At 39.0% G+C, this 24,958-nt stretch overlaps 1 protein-coding gene across 2 annotated transcripts in view; it reads left to right on the top strand.

The window, feature by feature from the left end:
* Nucleotides 1-24,958, top strand: part of EDIL3 (EGF like repeats and discoidin domains 3) — a 240,292-nt gene that overhangs the window by 103,401 nt on the left and 111,933 nt on the right. For both annotated transcript variants that reach the window (XM_041426668.1, XM_041426666.1), the window contains one exon: nucleotides 13,470-13,598. In XM_041426668.1, coding sequence (XP_041282602.1) covers nucleotides 13,470-13,598 — 129 coding nt within the window. The remainder of the gene's footprint in view (nucleotides 1-13,469; nucleotides 13,599-24,958) is intronic.

Genomic DNA, 24,958 nt, shown 5'->3' with positions numbered 1-24,958 from the left:
TCTTGCTTAGGTCAGGAATGAAAATTAATTAGTATTTTTAGCCTATCCCTTAGTGACTGTCCATCCACATATCATAAAAATAACACACAGTTTGGCAAAATGGCTCGCTTCTTTTCAAACTTGACAAAACAGTGAGCTAGGAGTTTGCAATCAGCCTGCAGTGCTGGCAGCTGCCTGACCAACTCAGGCATGGGCATTTTTCTACAATCTGCAGAGTTTCACAAAGTGGTATTGGTGGTGGTTATACAGTATTCACCCCAGTGTACAAATAAAGTGGGAGATCCTATTGTATCCCCTAAACCAGGTACTGGTTTCTGTAATGAACTTTTCCTTCTGTCTGATTTTCCCTTTTCTTACCTGAAGTTTGAGACAGAAGTTTTCCAAGATGAAGATTTTCATGCCAGACATCTACCTCAGACTGATCAAGGCTAGGTTGGATGGAGGTCTGAGAAAGCTGGTTTAGTGGAAATTGTCCCTGCCCACAGCAGGGGGTGGTACTGCGTGATATTTAAAGTCCCAACCCAAATTCTGTGGTTCTATGAGGTCTGCATCAACAGGGTAATTTTACACAGGTGCAGCTGTTCCCATCTGGGAAGCAGTACTCCCCAAAAAGAGATTTTGCAGGTGTCTAGTCCTTACCAGGACAGATAAAAAGAGCAGGACTAGTTCTAGCTCTGGGCAGCTAAGAGAAGTGAATTAAAAATATTCCAAATATTATTATTTGGAATTAATTTCTCCATCTTCTGAAGATGAGGAAGGAATGAGAAGATGAATGAGGTACGGTTCTGGTTTCTGCAGGGATTTCAGTAGACTCTGTTGCTCCTTGAGTCCTCTGTATCCTGGACAAGTAGAGTTGAAACGTAGAATAATTTTACAAAAAGAACACCTTTTTTGGGGGACATACTATGTTTTGGAAGTGAACCACTTCACTGGATGTGGTACTGAGTGCTCTGCTTGGTTTGACAAATTGGGATTGGTTGCAGGTTGTACTCCTGCTCCTGGAGGTTTTTCCAAAACCCAGTGATTCAGGGATTCTGAGGAAAAGCTAAACATGACAGAAAAGAGTTGACAAAACCCTCTGCTGCTAGAAAGGATTTTCACCTGAGAAGTGCTGAAAAGTGAGAGGAGAAATTCTTGGGGAAGGAAGATGACAGGCAAAAAAAATGGGATTAATGAGTTGAGCATGGGCACAGAGGGAGTGGGTCTGAAGGCAGGGATGCAGAGGGAAAGGCAGCAGTGGGATGATCTGCATGGGCTTGGCTGCTCCAGCTGGAAGGGCCTCATCCATAATGCAATTTTCCTGATGGAGTCGGTGTTCACTTGGTTCAGCTCCTTGATCTCTCTCCTGCCATGCAGTGGCATGTGTGTTCCCATCAGGAAGGGGAATTTGGTGGGAATGTGCATTCAAAGTTGGAGTGGCGATGAAGAAATTGTCTCCTCTGGTAAAATACTGGGATTACGTTTCACTAAAGATTACCATCCTGCCATTAGATATGTGCAAAGTGAAATAAAAAGAAGGAAATACTAATGAAAACAAACCAAGCAGAATTAGTGGTTGGTTGAGGATTTAGTAGCAGGTTAACAAGCCAAATTAAAAGGACTCTAATCAAAAAACAGCATCACAAGGAGGCTTACTTTATGCTTATTTTGGGTTTAAGCAGTCTTATGACCATCTTTAAAGCACTGGATTGACTGTGGAAACATAAAGAATACTGAGGAAGGAATTTCACTCCTTTACAGTGCAAATTTAAGTGATTTTTAGTTGCCAAGGCTTTTTATTGTACATCAATTCAGGAGACAAAACATATTGAATAATGACCCATTTGTAGAAAACCCATTCCAGTTCAAAGGAACAAAGTAATTATTTAAAATAAATATAAATATAATTAAAATTTATTAATTCTTACAACCACAGCTTTTCAATAATATTTTATTATGTCAGAGTGTTAAAAAACCTGAGCTTAATCAGGTTAGGTGGCTGCTAAGGAAACATGGAGGAAGTCCCAAGGAAAGCTCTGGCAGGTGGCAAAGTACAGAGAGCATGGCTGAACTGAGAGAATTTGGTACTTCTGTTAAATTCAGACTCCTTTGAGGCTGACTGTATAATCAGGGTCTTGTATTTCGAGATCTTTAAGTCTGTCATAGCTTGAAAAGAGAAAAAAAATGTTGAAGGAAGATTCAGCCTTATTATTTTGAAAAAGAGTGAAATGTTGCTTGTCACTAATATTGGGCAAGACTAAACAGCGCTCTTTAAACTGTGTCACTGAAACAACAGGTAAAATTCAGATTTATTTCTTATCACAAGGAGAATATAAATTGCTTTAGGTGCATGGAAATGTCAAGCAAAGGCTTGAATGAATTCACTCAGACAGGACCATGGGGATTTCTGCACATATACAGCAGCTTCTTAGATGATTCCTTACAGTAGCAAATATGTACCACTTCATTCACATCACTTTTACTCATATATTGACTTTCCATATGCTAATCACTCTTTGCAAGAGCCAAGACCTTTCTGCTTTATTTTGTCTTAGAAATGGAATAGATTCTTTTTTTGTTGTATATTATTTTGAAATTTTACTAATGCAATTAAAATGCACTTTGCTTTTTTCTACTGGAAATCTTTTTGATAAACTGTGCTTTACCTGAGATCATGAATGTGCTTTATTAGGCTTGGGAAAAGAATGATATGTGGCATTCAGCTGCCTGTCTATTGAGTAATCATACATATACATTTGTAGTACATAAAAACAATTTTAGAAACAACTATTTCTGTATATTTTTCTCTTCCAACTTTTTTTCCTGTCATCTGCAGTAGTCTTCCTTACAAATAAATGCCATGTGACTTCAAAACAAATCATGGCAAAACCATTTACATACAATCCACAGTACTGTAAAGCAATAAAATGCTAAATGAAAATTGTCAAAGTGACTGAAGAGAAGTAAAAGGTCAAAAGATTTCCCAGTCCAGTTCATATTCTAGACACAACTTCCAATGGCTGCCAGAGGAATTGTGTCTGTGTGGCAACTGTTGGGATAAAAATAACAATTATGAAATTGTAATATGTTCCAATTATGAGCACAGTTGTAATTTTAATTGTAACATGCTCCCATGAATGTCCAGTTGTCTATTACTTAAAAATATGCTAACATGAAATCAACCTTTATACACTTTGAAAGTTATTTGTGTCAAATAACCTGAGAAATGCCTCGGAATTCCTGAAGTTTTATTGGAATGGCTGCAATAGCTACAAGGAAGAAGGCACAGCACAAGAACAAAAAGGTCTGGGTAGAGATTTATGTATTCAATTTTCCTGCAGCACTGCGTTTTAACAAAGCATGAATTAACACTCTACAGTAATATTACAAGTCAGTGTTACAGTTATTCATGAATTTCATTAGTTTCGACTTTTCGACAGAATTTCATCCTGTTCAAACTGCAGAACAGTTTATTTATTAATATGCACTAAGGGAAAGAGTGAGAGTATTTCAATATCTCCGTGTTGACCAAAAATGTCTCAATTTTATTTTTTTAATCCAGCCTCCTAAATGAAAAAATATTTTTACCTTTTTTTTTTTTTTTTTTTTTTCCTGCAAAACAGAAAACAGGATACTGGGCTTTTCTTTTTTTAAACAAAACACAAATCAAACATCCTGCCAGGTGTGTTCTGCTCTAACCTCCTATGAGCAGGGGCTGAGAGAGAAGGTGCAAAGCAATGTGTTTCTCATCAGGTCTTGTTTCCACCTCAAGTTTTTATAGAATACAGGCCATACAATATAACATCCTAAGAAATTCAAAATAAGTTTTTTCCCTCAAAATATTTTAAGTCATGCAGTTGGATGAGTCTGGCAAACTACCTGTGATCCAGATGAGGGTGGGCACCAGGAAAGGCTCTGATGCCAAAAGATTATTGCTTTTTATACATTTCTTTCATCTGTTTGTAGCTCTGTAAAGTATTACTTGATAATTCTACAGTTTCTTCAGTGGGAAGCCAGAACAAGGGGGTGATTACCACATTAAATATACTTCTAACTGGGGATTCTCATCAATTATGCTAATTTGATAAACTGATAAATGTGTCAAAGCCCTGTATCACATGTGCCTTTGGACATAAGTTCATCTGGAGGATCTTCAATAAACAGTAATATCTTTTTATCACTTCAATCTTGTTTGCCTCTTTTAGGGGCTATAAGGCAAAATCTCCAGTAGAAGTTTGCCATGCCATTCCCTAAAGGAATAATTTTTTTTCCCTGGGGAGTGCTGCAGCTCAAGCCCCAGCCCTGGAAGGCAAAATTTACCTGTGCTGAGAGCTGTGCCTGAGCTCCTTATCACAAACTATTGCATTGTGTGTAATGACACAAGTAGGAATTTCAAGTTAAAGCAGTAAAGCTTATCAGAAAACACCAACCTGCAGTGTTGCTGTGCAGGGCTTATTGCCATTAACCACCAAAATAAGTCAGTACTTCCATCCAGGTGCAAATGGCTTCGTGTGAGCCACATTAATCACAAACCATTAATTTGAATTTGTGCTGTGGAAGTAGCTGGTGCAAAGGAAGCAGATCTCAAGTGACCCTGCTGTGTACCTCCCAAAGTGAAGGCTCGTGACTGCAAACGTGGGTTGTGATTTTAAGCTGGGATTCTCAACCAGTGTGGGTTTCTGGGTTGACACCAAGCCAATGTGGAGCAGGAGTAGGAGATGAGGAGAAAAAAGAGAAATGTTTTCCTAGCTGGATTGTCTAGCTAAGGAATGGAAAAAGAATTGGAGAATTGTGACAGGATCTGGAATTCAGTATGATTTAGCGTTGGGGTTTTTTACATGGAAATAGCAGGGTTTGATGGCAGCTTGGGAAAAAAAGTGGAAGAGGAAAGGATATATTTCCTCTGTCCTACATCCTCAGGGAAATAAGTGACTGGTGTGTAACTCTTGTCTATTTCCCTTGGTTTCTGCTGTGGACAACTTTATGCCTATTTGGACTATATATATTTCAAATTTAGTGATTCTCTTTCATCACTTTTTAATAATATTTCATGTCCTGAGGATAACCACCCTCTGAGGTTCTCTTCTGCTGTTTCTGTGTCATTAATGCAGCACCAGTAATTAGGATCTGACTCATACAAATATGAACAGCCTAAGTTTAGGCTGTGGCATTTTTTAGCTCCCACTGGAATCCGCAGCAAGAGGACTAACTGGATTTATTCTATTTGCTGTTATAATTAAAGTTCACATAATCTTTGCAGGTTCTTTTCCATTTTCCAGTTATAGAGGCGAAAAAGGATGGAAAGTCCTCATCTTTGGCAGTTTAAACTGCAGTGAAACAATAAAAAATGACATCTTCATATATGATGACAAGAATTACGATGATAAAAATAACACTATTGCACAGAAATCCCAACTGCAAGTGAGGTTCTGCATTAGCTACCAAAGAATATATTGTTTCTTTCTTGCTGGGTCTGTTTTACTTAATCTATTACCAGTGCAGTAAACAGAGAAATGGGTTTGTTCTAATCATGTAGAAAATGGATTTGGAGAGTCTGTTTTAATGCAGAATCTGTAGACATTAGCCTTTTCAGGACTGCACCTTTGAACTAAATCTTCCAGACATCCCAACTGAAATCTAATCTAATATTTCTTTGAATATTTTAGCATTAAAAATTCAAGTCTGTAGTCCTTCAGCAAAGTTTGTACAAAATGATTCTCTCTGTTTGCAGAGGGTTGTTTTGGGGTTTTTTGGTTTTTTTTGGTTTTTTTGGGTTTTTTGGGGGTTTTTTTTCTGTTTGATGTAAACCAAAATCAACTGAAAAATAAATTTGGGAAATATTTCTAATGTATGTTGGAAAATTAATCTAGATTTAATAAGACAAAATAAATCCCAAAAGGAATGTAGCAAACCAGATGCCACAGCTGGGTCAAAAAGACTGGGAGAAGTCAGTGACAGAAAAAGGATCACCTATGAGAAAAAGGAAATGATGCTGTCTGAGTAGAAAGATAAAGGAGGAGGAAGAGGCCTTAGAAATCTATTTTTTGTAAACTTACCAGGTGTTCATTGGGAAGATGAAATCCTCCTGTGAAAGGTGATGCAGAGATGCAGAACAGGTCTCACATTAACACTTGCTAAGGAGGTTTATGGGAGAGCTGGTGGGGGAAGAATACTGTGGGCATTATTCAGAAACACAAATTTAGGTGGCAAAGGGCACAAAAAGGTGAAAAACAGCATTGAAAAGTGGCAAAGAAAGTTCTTAGCCTTGAAAGCTGAGGAATACAAAGAGAAATAATGGAAGAGGAACTGGGGAAAATGTCTTGCAGTGCATTGACAACTTTCCCTGGATTTTAGAGTATTTTCATGTCTCACCTGTAAAATCACTACAGTGCCTGCTATGCTCACCATGCTTCAAATTTGGGTATAATTTGCCATCAAAGGCTTGGGTGTGAAGTTTAAGACTCTTAAGGAAAGGCATTGTATATCCATCAAGTATGAACTGCTTCTTTTCAGAAAATATTCTAGTTAATCAGCTCAAAAGAGGTTGGGAGATGGCTGGATGATCAGGTTAAATTTCTTCCCTGTAGAAGAATTGTAGGGAATAGAATTGGAGGGAAATGTGCAGAAATGACCCAAAAGCCATTCTGCACTCAGGGGGTGAACTTTATCTTTTGCTGCATCCAGATGGAGACACCTTGATCATTATAATCAACACGCTCCATTTGCTGCATTAAAAACAAGATAAATATTTAATCACAGTGCAATTAAGTCTGGATCTCTGCCATTAGTTTATAATGAATATATAGGCAGATAGAATCTAATACACTACTAATTCACTTACAAGCCAGGCTGAACAGATTTTTTTTTATTTTTTTCCACCCCAAAGCTGGTATTTTGGGAATGTTCATGAGATGACAGTGTGTGTCATCTAATTACTTTCTCTGCTTTCATGAATTAACTGGAATTACATGCAGTAATCAGTTATTGTTATCAATATTCCACATAAACTGTGAATGATGTGCCTATTCTTTTCAGGTTGAAATAACCAAACAAAAAGCAAGATGTAGGTCAATACATATTTGTTGATGCAAAGTTCATGTGTATCCCAGCAACAGTAGCAAATTCAAAAAGGAATTTTTTGAAGGATAGGAAGGAGCTGTCATGGTTTGGTTTATTTGCTTTTCTCTTTACTTTACAAATATTTGAGTGTGCTGGGCAAGGAAGAATTTCTTGTTACATTTCAGAAGCCCTGAAGGGTGAGTTAGTTAGTTTGAAGGATTAGTTAGTTCAACTAACTAATGAGTTAGTCATCATTAACTGATGATGATCAGTTTGTCGTGGTGCCCCAGTACAACTGCAGTTGGGCCCTAAAATGTTTAGATGTGTATGCATATTTTTAACACATAATTACTTTTAGATGACAAAAAAAAAAAAAAAAAAAGGATTTTTAAGTGGGAAGGAGCAAATACTGGACTACAAAGTATTAGCTCATTATTGCTTATGCTTAATACTTTAATACTTTAATACTTTTAATACTTTAGTGGCAGAATGAGCATGTTGTCTAGAAGATATTTCCATGATTGCAGTGCCTTCAGAAGGTCGATAGCACATCTGCTGGGAACGTGCTCCTCAAATGTTCCCAAACTCTGCACTGCAAGGCAGGCACCTGGGAGCATTCAAAATCAGCCTCTGTGCCGGGTGAAGTCTTCACAATAATATTGAATTAACAGCCAAAGCAGTAAATGTGAGGAAGATCAGAGACCCTCAGAAGGTTTTGGTATATTCCTGACCTTTTTGTGCAATAAAGCAGTTTTCTGCCAGAACCTGCAGGGACATTCCTGATGGATTTGAATGTTCATCTGCGTGTCTCTGTGGAAGATGGTCCCTTTTGAATAGGATTAGGTTTTACTTTGGGTTTTGTCTGCTGAAGTGTGAATTCTGCAATCTCACATTTGAAGGGGCAGACCTTTCAAAAATCCATTTTGAGTTTTCAAAAAGGTGATGAGGAAAGGAAAAGGTCAATGTACTTCTGAAAAAAAAAGGCGGTTTATCATCTGTGTGCATAAGGGTGGTAACATTTTTAACCGTGTGAAGAAAGCATATATGTCACTTAGAAAATTATGTCAACTATAAAGACTTGGGAATTAAGCTCATCAGAAATATTTGTGATGAGTTGACAAAACCCATCACAAATGGGTGATATTTCACAAATATTTGTAAAATGTCTAGTGCAGATTTTGGCTTATTTCCATGGTGGGATGGTTCAGCTTCGTGCTCAGGTTGCAGGAACTGTTGAGCAGAGGCAGTGCAGGGTTGGATTACCTGGATACTGAGCCTAAATCAGTGTGATAATCCTAAACTCCCTCCCCATGGACAGTTTGTGCCATTCTGCTGGCTGCTGCAGCAAGTAGGCTGATTCTTGCCTTCCCATAAAGTTGAAATAAGTTATTTGTGACGCTGGCTGCCTTTGCATGTACTAATTCCAAAATCCAGGAGCTCCTGCTAAGTGAGCTCTGTCACAGCTTATTTTGAAGGTTTTGCTTTGGCAGAGGAAGCACCTAAAGTGTCATGTATTATGCAAACACAGAGGAAAACTTCCAACTAATGATGTTAAAACTGTGTGAGAGATTTCCAGTGAAGGTCTCAATTTATCAGATGGGGAAAAACCTTATATTCATGTAAAGCCAAGAGGAACTTAAGACAAGCTGATGCCGCAAAGGCACACAGCTGGAGAGTACTTTCTTTTTAAATGAAAAGCAAATTATTTGATACATTTTATTAGTTTGATGATAGTTCACAACACTTGTTTTGATGGGATTTGCAGCTTATTATATCATCAGAATAACATTATCTATTAATCCTACTTCAGTAATACTCCACAAAATAAATGAAGCAATTAGCTTTGTATCTTTACCTTGATGTATGTTAAGGTCAAGATCTAATTTAGTGTTTTTCATTAAGGTAATAATATTTCTACATGAAGAGAAAATGGATTGATACCATCAAACGTACTAAGGTTTTTTATTTCATTTTACTAAATTTTACTTGTAAAAAATGTGGTTATTTTACATGTTTCACTCCATTGGAGTACAAATCTTTTTCTTTATTTTCCCCTTATATTTTTTATATTTGTCACTTAAGCTTGACTTATTAAGAAAAAGTGGACTTTGATTTTTGATCATCTCTTTTAGCATACCTTTGAATTCAGGGAATCTAACTGTGTGATGAAGATGGCCTGATGTTGATCTCTTGTTTAATGACATCCCCTGTAATTTTTGCTTCCCACCAAAGCATCAGCAGATTTTATATTTGGCAAAAAAACAAAGGCTTATGCTGTTGTTTTTTAGAGGCAGATGGCTATCACTAAACTGGTTTCCTTGCGTTCCTGGCTTTATCTTCTCCAGACAAACTCATGGTTTCTCTCAAATATGCAGTTTCTGTACGGCATGATACAAGATTTTATTTTGAATTTTTCGTTGACTCTGCTTGACAAAGGAGAAAACAGATAACATGACTCTGCCTTGAGCCCCTCTGCAGCTCTGCTGAGGATGCATTTATTTGATTCATACCTCTATGAAGTCTCAGAGGTTTTAGTAAGAACATCTAAAATTTAAAACCTGCTATGCTTTAAGTTAACTTCCAATATTTTTTCAAAAACAGCATGGGATTTCAATTGAACAACAGGATGATGTATTTTGGACTATACTTATTGTTTTGGCTGATACCCCTGGAACTGAACAAAGAAAGACTCAAAAGAGCAGCAAAGTGAACAGATCTATTACTTTGAGTGCACAATTAATCTTGCTGACATTATTTTATATGAACATGGATAAAAATGCCTGGAAACCACACCATTGAATTCCTCTGCTCATTAATATTGATCAAACGTTGTTGTTCTCTTTGTGTTGGAAGCCACTTAAAGATTACCTGTAAAAGTATTACAACACTATTGATTCAAAAAAAAACCCAATCAATCCCTGAAGTCCACTGTTTTTGAAAATTATTTGACATATTCGGTTTGTTATTTTGCTAGTTTCTTTGGGTGTTTTTCTTAGGTTTCTTTGCTAGTTTGTTGGGATTTTATGGGTTGTGGTTTTGGTTTTTGGGTTTTTTTTTGGTAAAAAATTATATTTGTGGACTTGATGCTATAGATCTGAGTAATAGACCATATTAATCAGGCTGTCACAGAATTAATTATCCGGAATTTAACACCATGTTGTTTAAAAGCCTAGACATCCCTATGGAAGTTGGCTGGGACCTATCCTCATGTACCATCTGTGCCCAGATCTTACACATTACATTTTTGGTGCACCACTGAAATGATGGGAAGATTAGGCCCCAGATCCTTCAAGACACTTAAATCTTCAGAAATTGCATCATTGGGGTCCTGTAGACTTAGTTAAAATTAATTAACTAATTAATTAATTAATTTTGAGGAATCATATTAGGATGTTCATGCAATTTAAATAAGCTCAAGATGTGTGAACGTAAATTTTGGTCCTTTGAAGAATTAGGAGAAGCAATGGTAGGGTGGCACAGGTTTTTTAATTTTCAATCATTCATTCATTTATTTAGAACACAGAGTTAGTCTAACCCATGTCTTTATCAATTAATAAATGTTACCAAGTCAAAACTACATGACTGTAATTTCTTAATTTGAGCACAATTAATGACAATGTTTTGTTTCTCTAGAAATTATTTCTGAAGTACCAGTTTCTATGAATAACAAAAACAAAAGCAAAGAAAAATATCCAAACCAAAATACTCAACATTTATATTGAAATACTGATATTTGTCTGTAACCACCATCATCAGGAAAAAAAAAAAATAGTTCATATTGTTGCTGTGTGGTTGGTTTTGTTGTTTTTTTTGTTTTTTTTTTTTTCCCAGAAGAGGCTGCTCATAAAAGAAAAACATTAGTTACAAATACTGTCATGCACTAGTATATTTATCACTATGCACCTCAGATGACCTTTCAAGCCTTTGCAGTTTGGACTGATCTGAGAAAATGCAAAATATAAAGAAAATCAATGAAAGTAGGCTGAACTTGTGCTTAACAAGACATACGGAGAAAGCAGAAAGCAAAATGAGAAAGTAATTATTAAGAGATTTATTGTTCTTGGAAGATTAGAGATCTTGCTTGCATAGAAACAATTAACATATGAGGCTGCCTGCAGGTACTCCCCAAACTGCAGTGCTGTGATAGAGGCTTGGGAAAAAAAATGCACAGTTCATATTTATTGGGAGGCTAAAAATGCAAATTATTAGGCAGCTTTCTTCCCAAATTATTATGAAGAAGAAATAGCATGAGGTGAAAGAACAGAATCAGTAATAACTGAAAGACACGAGTCTTCCCAGAATTAAGATGTAGTGTACCACTACTTTTAAATTGTAACACAGTGTGTGTGGCAAAAGGCAAATCAGGCAGCTGCTATCCTCCTTGTTTTCATCTTCACGATTTTTACCCTTCTTTTGCTAATAATACCATTTGGAATCATCTGCAGTACGTTCATGTCCATTATTTTTTTGGTTCAGTGAGACATATCCCATGTTTAATGATGTACACAAGAAAAACCTCTGCAGGGCTGTGTCTTGGAACAGGCTGATGACAAAAGTTGTAATAGAAATGTTCACCTGCGTGGCTTCTCAAATTGCAATAGCCACATGGGCAGTAATAACTGGGGAATATGTTCTGACATCCTCATCATTCAGTTAATTTTTACGCTTTGCAAATTAATATTTGCTTGGAGAGCATGGTGTTCCCTGATGTGATGTCTGGATGAATGGAGCTGCTGTGAGAATCTTTCAAACCTGGGCTTGTAATTGAAAACATGAACAGGCAGACACCCAGAAACATTGAATTTACAGATCATTAAAGCCTAAATCACTATATTTGTTTATTTGTTGGTTCACTAAGGTGACTTGTCAGGTCACACCAACCCCATGGAGTGCTGTGTCACCTCTGGGCCCTCTCACGGGGAATGGAGGGGCTGGAGTGTGACCAGAGCAGGGAACGGAGCTGGGAAGGGGCTGCAGCCCCAGGAGAGGCTGAGGGAGCTGGGAAGGGGCTGAGCCTGGAGAAAAGGAGGCTCAGGGGGGCCCTTGTGGCTCTGCACAGCTCCTGCCAGGAGGGGACAGCCGGGGGGTCGGGCTGTGCTCCCAGGAACAGGGACAGGAGGAGAGGGAACGGCCTCAGGCTGGGCCAGGGCAGGCTCAGGGTGGGCACAGCAGGAATTTCCCCATGGAAAGGGGGCTCAGGAACTGCCTTGGCACTGCCCAGGGGGGTCTGGAGTGCCCATCCCTGGAGGGGTCCCAGGAAGGGCTGGAGGTGCTCTGGGCTGGGGACAAATTGAGCAACAGATACAGCTTGGACTTGATGGCTTTGGTGGTCTTTTCCAACCTCTGGGATTCTGGAATTCTGAAATTCCCAACTCTGATTGTAGTAAATTATGCTCTAGATTTCTTTTCTCTTTTGTTTGCCTTGGGTGTTTTTTTCCAAATGCAATTTAAAGTGAGTGAATGATTATGACATTACATTTCAACAAGCAGTGCTTATCACCTTTCAGGGTACATGGCACAGGTTACAAATAACATACATTATATTGAATTTACAAATCAAGACAAACTTGCATGTGGGGCTTTCTAAACAATATTTGCCACTTCTTTAAAATGAGATAAGGAAAAAAAAAAATCATCCAAATAATGTTTTCTTCTGGTAGGAATCATGCTGGGGGTATTGTTAGTAAGACATTAAAATGTAAGTACCTCTTTTCCAGTGCTGTTAAATGAGTAAACTCTAGACCTCAGGTCAAACAACTCCATTTTTCAAAGGTACTTAAAGTTATAGTAATTGCAATTCTAGCAGATCTCAGTGCTGAAACTTTATGCATCCAAGCATGTGGCATGTTGGGGAAAAGGAAAATTTAGTCAGAAGAGCTTTTTCACATCATCTTGAAGTGGCTACAGAGGCACTGAGTGGAAAAGAATAGTTGGTTTGGTAACTGCTAACTACTGGCCCAGATACTCACATTTCAGAAAGTCACCCGGAGCCATAGCAAAGATCTCCTCAGACTGCTAACCTGACATGTAGTGATCATTCAGGGACATTGTACATGTCACTCTGTGCATGATAGGCATGTTTGATTAATACCTATTCCCTCAGTGGTGCAAAAACTAGAATGCCTGTTATCTTTAACAGAAGAGCAAGATTTAGCCTCACTGTCTCCTGTCTTCTCTCACATTAAAAACTAATGCCATGATTAATGAGTAGTGACACGCTTCATATTTTTTTTCTTGTTCATAAAAATCCTTGTTGGCAAGTTACCTGAAGTAAGTGAAGGGTGTATTTTACTGAGGTAGTGGAATATAAAGGCCTGCATAAGTCATTTTATTTCTTTAATGAATGCTTATAAATGACTGAAATTATTATGGTTGTTATTCTGGATGTGTACATACTTCTCTCTCTTTCTTTTTTTTTTTCCTTCTCACAGGACCCTGCCTTCCCAATCCATGCCATAATGGTGGGATATGTGAAATTAGTGAAGCATACCGAGGCGACACATTCATAGGCTATGTTTGTAAATGTCCACAGGGATTTAATGGGATTCACTGCCAGCACAGTAAGTTCCACATGGTAAATTTTATTGTATTTATAGATAGGAGCCTTTTTATTGCCTGCGCTGTTAAGGATTAATATCGGATCTGCTTTCCTGGAGTATATCAGACTTTGGCCTTTATATTATGAGCAAGCTAATACCACAGAATGCTGCTGCTGACTTCAGAAAATGACCTTACTACCAACCCACCGGACACAACAGGACATGATTTGCTATGCATGTTTTATGCCATGGCAAGGACAAGGTAAAGGTATTTTGCAGGGATTTAATGCAGAAGCATATTTGAAATAGAAGGACTGTCTTCTTGTTTCAGTAGTGTTTGTGGGTTTGCTTTGATTAATCCTAAAAAAAAAAAAAAAAAAAAGGGAAAACCCCCTGAAATTTCTGAATAGATGTCTTCTACATCTTTCTTTACCTATGTCTTTATAAACAATGAAGAAATGTTTTGAATCACAGTATCTAAGTTCCAGAGCAGACCTTCCAGACTTACATGAGATGTAAATTTAACCCTCTTTAAAATACAGTTTATTCATCTCTTTCTAATCCTTTTCATTTATTTGGAGAATATTTCCTATTATCAGGTCAGATTTGGAACAGCAGATCAGTAGCCCCATCTCAGAGTGTGTAGTTAGAGAACTTACAAAGAACAATGCTGGGAAAGAAATTTTGGGTGTGCTGTATTTGGCTGGAGCAGAGTTAAATGTTTTCACAGTAGCTGGTGTGAGCCTGTGTTTTGGATTTTTGCTGCAGCCATCATTGATTATTCAAGGATGTTTTAATTACTGCTGGGTAGTGCTAACACAGAGTCAGAAGCTTTTCGGCTTCTCACTCCAACCCACCAGCAATCAAAGCCAATTAGTGAGGGATACTCATCTGCTAGTGACTGAGCAGGTCATGTGCTAACCTATAAATGTAGTCTGCATTGTCTGTTACTTTAATAGGGTTTGTTTTTGTTTTTTTTCACATGCAAAGCTCATTCAAAACAAGTTCTTGACTGAGGAGCTCACAAGAAAAATTTTGGGGTTTCCGTTTTGTGCATGACTGGTTCTTAAACCAAGAGCAGCATGGCTCTTTAAGTCATGCTGTTGATGCATTTGGAAGCCAGCTGTTACAGAAGGTAAAAAACTCAAGGAAATAGTCAAGAATCCAGCTCCACTCACATGTAAAAATTAGTTCAGTCATTCAGCTCACGATGACTAAGCACTGAATCCAGCCTACCTGAATTGATTGCTCCATTTAGATACTTGTCTATAATTTGAAGTGTCCAGGAACAATACAGTCCACCTCAGCTAACATCTTCATGTTTGTTATGTCCTTTAAATACTCAAAGTGTCTCCAAAGACTGGAATATGGAACTTAATTCCATTCACTTTGGCCACACTCTCAGTTAATTTTGTGGGCAACGTGGGCAATTCACTGACTTAATCCAGTGAAAATATACACCCACCTCCTCCACTGTGAGCATGGAAATGAGTGTCTGCTGTCCAGCCACGTGGATGAGCTCACCATCACATGGACACATGTGCTCAGGGATGCTCCATGATGGGACCTGTCATGCTGATGGCAAGAGCTGGACGTTCCTCTGCCTCTGGTGCAGGGGGTTTTCCAGATGCCTTTGTCCCATCTGGGTCACCAGAAACTGATGCCTTGTGAAGGCTGACTTAGAGCAGAGGCTGGACAGAGCTAAAGAATAAAGCAGGGATTTATTCAAAGGATCTCCTCCATGGACCCACCTTGGGCAGCACAAGAGCCCAGCCAGGGCTGCGCCCAAGATGAACCCAAATGGTCCCAAAATGCACGATCAGTCACAGGGATTTGTAAGTTTTTTATAAGCTCTGCTCCATGTGCACATTGCAGTTCAGTGTCCAATTCCAGCTCAGCCCCTGCACTCCCATCCTGCTTGTTTTTCTCTCTCCAGCCCATGGGGTTTGTGCTCTTGGGCTGAGATTTGGATCATTTGTCCTTGGTGCCCAGCTGGAGCAGGAATTGTTTTGTCTCCCTGCTCTGTGCACAGAGCTCACCATCCCCTCATATGAAGCTCAGAGCGACACACTAAAGCAGCACAGAATTTGAAAAATATAAGAGCTAAAACCTGAGGCATCAGTGTGGCACACAACACTTCTTCCATCAAATATCAAGGAGCTGACCTTTGTTAAAGAAGTAAATAATACCACAACTTCTCATCAAGCACAACACGTTGCTGAGCACAAGTTTTGCATGGAATGCCATCTTTTGTCGCCTAATTAATGAGCAAGGAACATACAGCTGGTGCATCACAGAGTGATTCATCAGTTTTTTGCTGGATCCACAGCATCTTTTAAAAATATCAAGGTATATCGTGTTAGCTAATGATCCTGATAATCAGCAAAGTGTGTTTGTGTCAACTCCAAGACAAGATAAAGCCCTCACACAGCTGAGCCAGGCTCACCACAACCCCAGAAGGCAGCTGCAGTGATTTGAGAAAAGACTAGTTTATGTGAAGAGTTGTTCTTTGGGGGAGGATGAGATTCAGTCCTTTTCAGATAATCTGATTTAAGATGGGGTGATAAATCAGATACCCTATCCAGGTGTTCAGAGGGTCTCTGAGGATAGGTGCTGTGAGAGGCAGCCACCGAGCTCTCTGCAGTCAGGGACAATTGTGGGATTTTCAGTGGTGGACTAATTTAACATTTATATACAATATCACCTTAGCCCAATTCACAGCATTCCTTTCATACAAATTCCTCTGCTTCATGAAGTTTAACAATTCAATTTTGAACTCATTGTAAATCAAGTAAGAAGTCTGTCAAATTTATCATAAAGAGATAAATTAAAATGACCTCACTGCAAGGCACATCTCTTCTACACTGTCAAGAATTCCAAAAGCCATGTTGTGGTTCTCTTGTACAAAGCTTTTTATCTTGGATTTCTTTCATGTCTAATATTGTGTTGCCAAATCAATTAAGCCAGGTGATTGATTTTGCAGTCAAGATACATTCTCAAAGCTGGTATTTTATCATTCACATCAACAAACACCCTGTCAGTATTTCTGAGATTTGCTGACCTTTTGCCCATGTAAATAATTAATATGTAAACTATAAAAGAGATCATTAGCAATTTTACTGACTGCTTATTCTTGATTTATTGCAAAACTGATATTATTTGGCTGTGGTTGCCTGAAAAGATTCTGGCTACCCAGTGGCAAAAAAAAAAGAAAGAATTTCCCATTTCAAAGCTCATAAAGTAACCAAAACCAGGAAAGTCTGCCTCAGGTGGAGGCCTGGACTGGATTTTTTGCTGATACCCACAGCAAATCTATTTTTTAAATATTCCTCCGTTATTTAAGAGTCATTTACTTATCTGATTGGAATGAAGATTCATGTCAAGGGCTCTTCTGAAGCAAGGCTGGGAGGGCTGAGGGTGAAGAGAAGGCTCCAGGGAGAGCTCAGGGCTCCTTCCAGGGCCTAAAGGGGCTCCAGGAGAGCTGGAGAAGTCCCCATGGCTGGGGGCTGGAACTAGGTGATCCTTATAGTCCCTTAAAGGCCAAGCCAGTTTGTGATTCTATATTAAAACAGCCTAGAACAAGTCAGAATTCATGGAAGTATGCCAAAACCTGAAATAGTCAGCTTTTTCACCCAAATACCAAATCAAAAAAAAAAAAAAAACAAACAAAAAATAACGAAGCAAAAAAACCCCAATCAAATCAATTTAAAAAAACCAAAAAACCAAACAAAACAAAAAAACAAAACACCCTCCATAAAAACAAATACAAAAGAAAAAAAAGAGAAAGAAAACCCCTCACAACACAAAAAAAAGCCCAGTTAAAAGATATATACAGTATGCATTATTGTGATTATGAGGTAGAGACTGCATACTGGAAAAAGTAGGAAATTGAGGCATTAGACACAATATGTGTTACTGGCTGACACTCAAGTAGCTGAAAGGACAGAGATCCAACCAGGAAAATTCGTGTTTCAAGCAATAAAGGGTTCACATGTAAAGGTTTGATTTGCATGTGGGTTTATACCCTCAGGATCATTAACTCTGCCAGACATAACTAAAATCCTTGCACTCCAAGAATAAGGGTTATTAATCAAATACATTTAATAATTTAAGCAAGCCCTTCCCAGGTTTTCACCCAGTTCTCTGCTTTCTTCTTCCACATCATGGATGGCCTGTGATATCCACATGTGCTGCACAAACATGTCAGGAAAACTTCACAGGCCCTGAGGCAGATTACCATTCTACCTTGAGGCATCATCCCAGCTATCCAGGGCACAGTGCATTTTTCCAGTGGTGCCACAGTTAGAAAGGCTAATGACCACACGTTTTTGGCCAGCTGACCTGATGTGTAATCTCTACCAGCAAATTCCTGTGTACAGTCGTGGAATCTCCTGAGCTGGAAGGGACCCATGATAATTATCAAGTCCAAAGCTTGTCCCTGCACAGACACCCCAAAATCCCAGCCTGGGCATCCCTGGGAGTGTTGCCCAAACTCTCCTGGAGCTCTGGCTGCCTTGGGAGCCATTCCCTGGGTAGCCTGGGCAGTGCCAGCACCTTCTGGGGAAGAACCTTCCCCTGAGCTCCATCCCAAATCCCCGGCCCCCTTCCCTCAGGCCCTGGCAGTGTCAGAGGGAGCGGAGATCAGAGATCAGAGCTGCCCTTCCTCTTCCTCTCGCGGGCAGCTGTGACCGTGCTGGGTCTGCCCTCAGCCTCCTCTTCCCCAGCCGAACGCACCAAGTGCCCTCAGCGGAGCCTCACACGGCCCCTCCACACCATTCACCCTCCCTGTGGCCAACTCTGTGCGCTCTCTGACACTTTAATGCCTTTTTTATGTTGTGATGCCAGAACTGCACCCAGTATTCCAGGTGAGGCCGCCCCAGCCCAGCTCAGAGCAGGACAATCCCTCCCTGGCCCGGCCGGCCATGCCGGGCCTGTGCCCCCAGGACAGGGATGTCCCTCCTGGCTCCAGGCCACTGACACTAGCCTTTGTGTTTGGAGGGTTTTTTTACAAACAGGACGGGACTGCTGGGGTACACTCCTTTCTACTTTCTTTCTTACTTCTACCACAGAACCACAGAATCACAAAATAACGAGGTTGGAAGAGACCTCTAAGATCATTGAGTCCAACCTATGTCCTAACACCTCAAATCAGAATCTAGACTATAGCACCAAGTGCTGTGTCCAGCCTTTTTTTAAACATATCCAGAGGTGGTAGAATCACCATCTCTGCTACCATTTATTGTAGCATCAGGCTCATTTCATGGTAGAGACAATAGGAAGACACCCACAGCCAGTAGCAGCCAAAGATTTCTTTGTTACAGAACATTTTTTAAAATTTCTAGTCAACAGCATATTGCCAAAGCTTACAGACAGTTGTGCTAACCAACCACTAAAAGTACATGTACACCTGCTTCACACAATGCTTGCTTTTATGCTTTCTATCGACAATACACAATGCTACATTAAAAAGCTTAAAACTGTCTGCTATCTTGTTAGATATAGAATATCTTGTTTCATATTTTCCTGCAGTCTTAAGGTGTATCTTAGCCAAGTCTAAAACTCAAGCTATTGCTTAATGTCCTTGTTTACTCTGGTATTGTAACATACTCTACTTCCAGACATTGTAGCTGCAGCTACTTCTGAGTTTTTTCTGTTCCTTCTGTTTCGAAGGCCTGCTTTTACAGCTTTCTAGAAATCATCTTACCTTTACTATTTCCCACAACCAGGACCCCCAGTCCCTTTCCCTGGCACTGCTTCCCAGCCTCTCATTCCCCAGTCTTTCCATGCATCCAAAATTACTCCATCCCAGGGGCACAATCACAGTGACTTTTCGAGCTACCAGGAAGGAATTACTGTAAGAGGGGTGCAAAATATGACACAGATTTTGTGTTAAAAGGAATGAGTGCTCTTGTTAAACCACTCCTGGCTGCAGTTGTGTGGCAGGGCACTCCAGAAACCATTCCACACAGATGGTTTTGGTGCAGCTGCCCTGTTTTGAAGACTAAAACCCATCGTTTTCTTGCACAGATGCGGGTTGCTCCAAGCCAGCCATCCCAAGAGCCAAGTGGGCAAATTCAATGTACCAGTTGCACCACATCAGATTTTCATCCCATGCTCCGCCTGACACACAAAATTGTCGTTCCCCCTTTGGAGAAAAATATCTGTTTTGGGCTGTTCTAAACTTTAACACATTGTTCCTTTTTATTCTGGGGGGGGGGAAGAGGGGTTAATTGTCATCAAAATTAACTCTGTGAATAGTTTTAACAGATTATACTGCCAACAAGATACTTAGTGGCATAGTAATGAACTCCATAGTACAGTAGCCAGTTATATGTGTAAGTATGTCCTTGTGCCTCTAAGCATTGTGGAGCTGAAATCTGAAAACTATTCCTGTGTTTGACCAATAGCTTGGACAAGAAAGGAAGGAGGAAAGATGTATCATTATTAGTTTGTGAAACTTCCAGAATTTAACTCAAAATGTGAGAGAAAGGGACAATTTGAAAGACATCTGAGAGAAATCACCAGTACAGGATATAAAAACAAATAGCCACTGGAGGCAATTGGAAGAAAAGTCAGTAAAATGTTCCCAGAATTGAAGCTGTGTCAGGGGGCTGAAGGAAATGGCAGAACCAACAGGTCCTGGTGGTTTTGTCCCATCCACAGAAATCCAGGGAATCTTGTGTGGGGACTGAAAAAAGGAAATTTTCTAATGAGGTGAAAAATGACAGGTTTGTCAGCTGAAAATGGAGGGTGTTTTGCTGATGGATCCTCTTACAAATGTGTGGTGAGATGGGACAACTGTGACACCAATTTTGGGGCAATTGGAAGGAGGTGTTTGTTTTCCTTGGAGTCCAAATAAATCTCGTGGTTCAAGCAGTAGGTAAGTAAGCTGAGGTTTGCCCCCTTCTTGAAGATTTTATTTGATTCAGTAAGAGCCAGAGATTACCTGAAAGTTCCAGGTAGGAAGTACAATATCCCCACCAATTTTGTTTCACTCTTAGAATTTGCTTGTATAGCATTGTTTTTTTCTTTTTATCCGTACACAATTCAAATAGCTTTTTTATTCTTGTTGAGTTACTGATCTTAACAATTTCCTCATACATAGCATTGAGTTTCAAAGTCTAATTTGCTGTATATGGAAAAAATAGAATCCCTTTTCAATTTCAAACCTGCTGTCTTTCTGCATCTTTTAAATGTTTCATCCTTTGTCTATTACAAGAGTGGAAGAAAAGCAGATTTTGAGTGCCTTGTGTACACCACTTGTTATTTTGCAGACATTTGTTATGCGCCCTCTTACTTTTCCTGTGCAGCCAGTTAAAATTGTTGCCTTTTCTGTGCAGTGTGTTGGTTTTTCTTGCACTTTTGGATTGCCTCTCAGTGGCCTTCTCAAAACCTTCTTTGTTCAGTGGTGTATTTTACAGCAACAGTGACTTACAGTAAAGAAAAAGCTGTAAAGTTTATTTGTCAGAAGTTCCTTACATTCTGTATTCTTTATGCAGCATTTTGTTGTTAGATTTCCTTCTGATTTTTTTTTTCTTTTTTTTTTGATGTTTTAACCAGAACTGGGTATGGAGCTGTGACTTTTCTTAAGCAGGCCTTGGTAATTGCTGAGTTTCTTTCATAAAGTGCTGTAGTGGGAGGAAATGGATCTTCCTGATTGCTTTGGGGTTTTATGGCAATATTAAACAGAGGGGTTGGGTTCCTTCCAACCTAGGCACTGACTGAATTACATAATGAATGGTGCTTTTAAGAAGATGTGTGTTTCTATGGTCTAAAAGTCACTTAGGCTGTCAATAGCCATTATAAACTTCTTTTTGTAGGTGGGTAAATCTGTCTTCCCCTAATTAGTGCCTTTCTTAAGGAGTAGTTTGTTTTGTTTTGTTTTTTTTTATGGTGGAAAGAAATTAATGTTGCAAAAATGCAGGAATTGCTGTTTGATTGCAAAAGAGATTAAATTTGTTCATGTCCTGCATTAAAAATACAGCATATGGAGATGCTTTATACATACAAGTTTCTCTTTATATTTGAAATAAAAATAACAACTACTGAAAGGAGTTCACTCTAAATTTGAGAATAGTTATAGTTATACTGTAATGTCTACATCATATATTTCTCTTCTTATAACAAAAATATTGTAATAAACTCTCTGAGGGTGCACTGAGTCCCAGGGAAGAGTTGATGAACCACAGCAGAGAGGTGTATGGTTAGAGAAAGAACATATGATAAATTTGGCTGGACAAAGCATCAATTTTCCTTTTATTTGTCCCACTTTTTGTGCTCATTTAGGTAGACACAGCACCCTTAAGTCATTTCCAGCCACTGTGAGGGTTTAGGGTCAACACAGCCACCTGAATTTTTAAAAGAAGAACTGTGTTCAGTCTTTGTTGCACCAGCAGTTTTTCTTACAGATACACCAGCACATTCCTGTGAGGAAGATAAAGAAATAAATGAAATCTTGAAATGAAATCTGATTGTTTAATGAGAGATCACTTATCAGTTAGAACTTTTGTCACACAGAGTTGTGGTCTGGAAGCAGCTGATAGGAACAGGAAAAAAAAAGATGAATTTTGTAATTCAGATATTTTTCTTGGTTCTATTGTTTTGCTCCTGTAAGAGCTACTGTGCTCAGCCATCTGTATGTGTAGGTGTGTCAGGGATGCAGAATTAAAATATTGTATTTGTGTTTGGAACTCGTGCTGGCACATGGCTGTGCAGTTTCCTATTCCTATATAAAATATTGGTACTGCTTGCTGTACTAGATGAAAATTTTACGAGTGGCTTTATTGTTTGGAAACTGAACAATTTGCATGGCAGTTTTTTTCTGAAAAATGAAAGATGGAAGACAAATTCAGTTATCGGGGCTTGTTTTATACTACAGACCCAGTGAGAAGTTTGAAGAAGTCAAAAGAACTCAAAAGGAAGGTCCAGGAGTACATTCAGTAGTCTAGCTACTCTTTTGACATTATAAGCAGCATTTTTTCATGTGGATACACTTTTGAGAAAAAGCATTGGAGAGGAGGATATTGCATCAGACTCATTGCCTGTGCAAGAAAAACTTGAAAAAAATCAGTATTTGTGCTTGAAGCTCAGTATAATGATAAAATGGTCTAATGGCAGAAACCAGTCTGCATCACAAATTAATCCCATTTTATTAATAAAATATCTCAAGCAAAACCCACGGTGCTGTCACATTTTCATATGAATACCCAGGATATTCATGTAGTTTGCATTTATTCTGCACTTACTCTTAAGTAACATACAATTATTTCTGTAGCTCACCTGGCTGAGAGTTTTAGTTTGAGTCAGGAATGTATTTTTAAAGAAAATCTCTTGATCATCTCTACTTATCATGTTTTGCTTTGTGTGACAGCAGGCTGAGAGCACAAGAACTGGATCCCTGTGAGATTAAAATAATCTAAAAGAAAATAGCCCACCAGTCTGAAATTCGTGAGATTTGACATACTGGGAATTGACTTAAAACATTCCAGTAGGCAAATGGAAATTCAGTCCACTTTTGGACAGAATTTGTGCAGAGAAAACATGCCTGAGACCTGTGTAGGGATGTGCAGATGTGTTCTCAGCTCTAAAACTGCACACAAAATTCTGTAAAGCCATGATTCTTACAAATGTAGCCATACTTTTCTCAAAGTACACTGAAAACGATTAAAAAATTCAGTTTATCTTCCTGTTCTTATCATGTGCTAAGTGTCTGATGTCATGAGACATACGTGGCTTTCTGTCAGTCATGCTTTGGCTTGAGATTTGTTTGGTCCTCTGGTGGGATTGTCTGATTCTACCAAAAAATGATGATGCCCACCTTCACTGAAAATTTATCCCCATCAGACTTCTGTTTGAATCAGCCCACCAGGATTGTCTGGAAGTGCACAAACTAACTGCAGGGATTTTCAGTGGGATCAGGTCACAGAATGTAGCCAGTGCTAGGTCCTAGAGAGTTAAGGAGATGGGAACATAAAGAGGGACACAAATGGCATTAATTGTGTGCCCCTGGATCCCTGGAAGTGTCCAAGGCCACGCTGGACAGAGCTTGGAGCAGCCTGGAAAAGTGCAAAGTGTTCCTAGCTACGGCAGGAGGTTGGAATTAGATATCTTTAGGTCCTCTTCCAACCCAAGCCATTCTGGGATTCTACAAAAGGCAAAATCACCAGCTCTACATCACCAATAAATTCAATTCAGGAATTACATTCAGGAATTGCCCTGTTACAACAAAATATTAACGGTGAATCAATGCTCCCTGGTCCAGATGTGTAGGCATTGCAACATAAAAGAGTATTTAAAATGTCATTTACCTCCAAATAATAGGCAACCTTTGTAATATTGTCAGATCTCATTTTGCCCCTCTCACAAGTCAGTAAGATGGCATCTGGCTCTGAAAATGTATTTTGTGTGATCCTTTCATGCACCTAGCAAGCAGAGCTGTTTGTGCACACAGTCATTACTCTCATGCAGTTTTTACAGTTTACTTAAAAGCAACATTCTTTTACATACCAGCAGTTGTCACTGTTAAAGATAAATTAATCTTCCTTCTCACCCTCTCCAATTTCTTTGTCACTACATATTTAAGGGAGCTTCAGAATAATTCTGCAGAAGACATACACCAAAAGTAGGAAAAGAGTGCAAGGCGAAGAGAGTCTTTGCCCAAATGTGAAATTAGGAGTTTAAAATGCTTATTTCTGACTTCTTCATGTGAATGCTCATAACAGAGAGCACCTTCTTCCATTTCTCAGCAAAAGTAGAGATTTTTACAGGAATTGTAGCACGCACACCATTAGGTTATGGTACAGATTTTATGTACAGACTGGAAGACAATATTTTTCTTTCTGAACCAGATAATCTTTGATGATGCGGTGGAACTGCTGCATCTTTTGTGGCGAAGGAGATGGGGTCTTCCTTGTCACCTTTGCAGAGGAGGCAAGGAAATCACCACAGCCCAAAAGGCAGATTTGACGATGAGGGTTTCTTTCCTTGGTAACATTCACCAACTTGCAGTTGTAGATTAAATACAAGATCCATTAACAGTAAAACATGTAGATATTTATGAGCAACTAAGAGTCTGAATTTGAACACTATTAGCAAGGAGTTGAAATTACCTCTGTGTAGCACAAATATGTGCACTTATGCAAGCGCCTCAGACTAATTTTTTTGATTGTTTAAATGAGATTTATACAGATTGGCCATAAATGAGTACACTTCACCCTGTGTATATCAAATAAAGACACGTGAAAAAAAAAAGCCACAATCATCTGGCTTTGTCATTTTAGAACATCCATCTTTCTATCTTCCAGGACCTGTTTGTCTAGTGACATTTTTGAAAACCTGTGCCATAGCCATGCTCACATAAAAACAGTGCAACCCTACCCTCA

The sequence above is a fragment of the Onychostruthus taczanowskii genome, unplaced genomic scaffold (assembly GCF_017590055.1).
Source record: "Onychostruthus taczanowskii isolate IOZ18803 unplaced genomic scaffold, ASM1759005v1 scaffold92, whole genome shotgun sequence".
Classification (NCBI taxonomy): domain Eukaryota; kingdom Metazoa; phylum Chordata; class Aves; order Passeriformes; family Passeridae; genus Onychostruthus; species Onychostruthus taczanowskii.
Note: the sequence above shows the minus strand (reverse complement) of the source record. Positions and strands in the feature narration are given on the sequence as shown.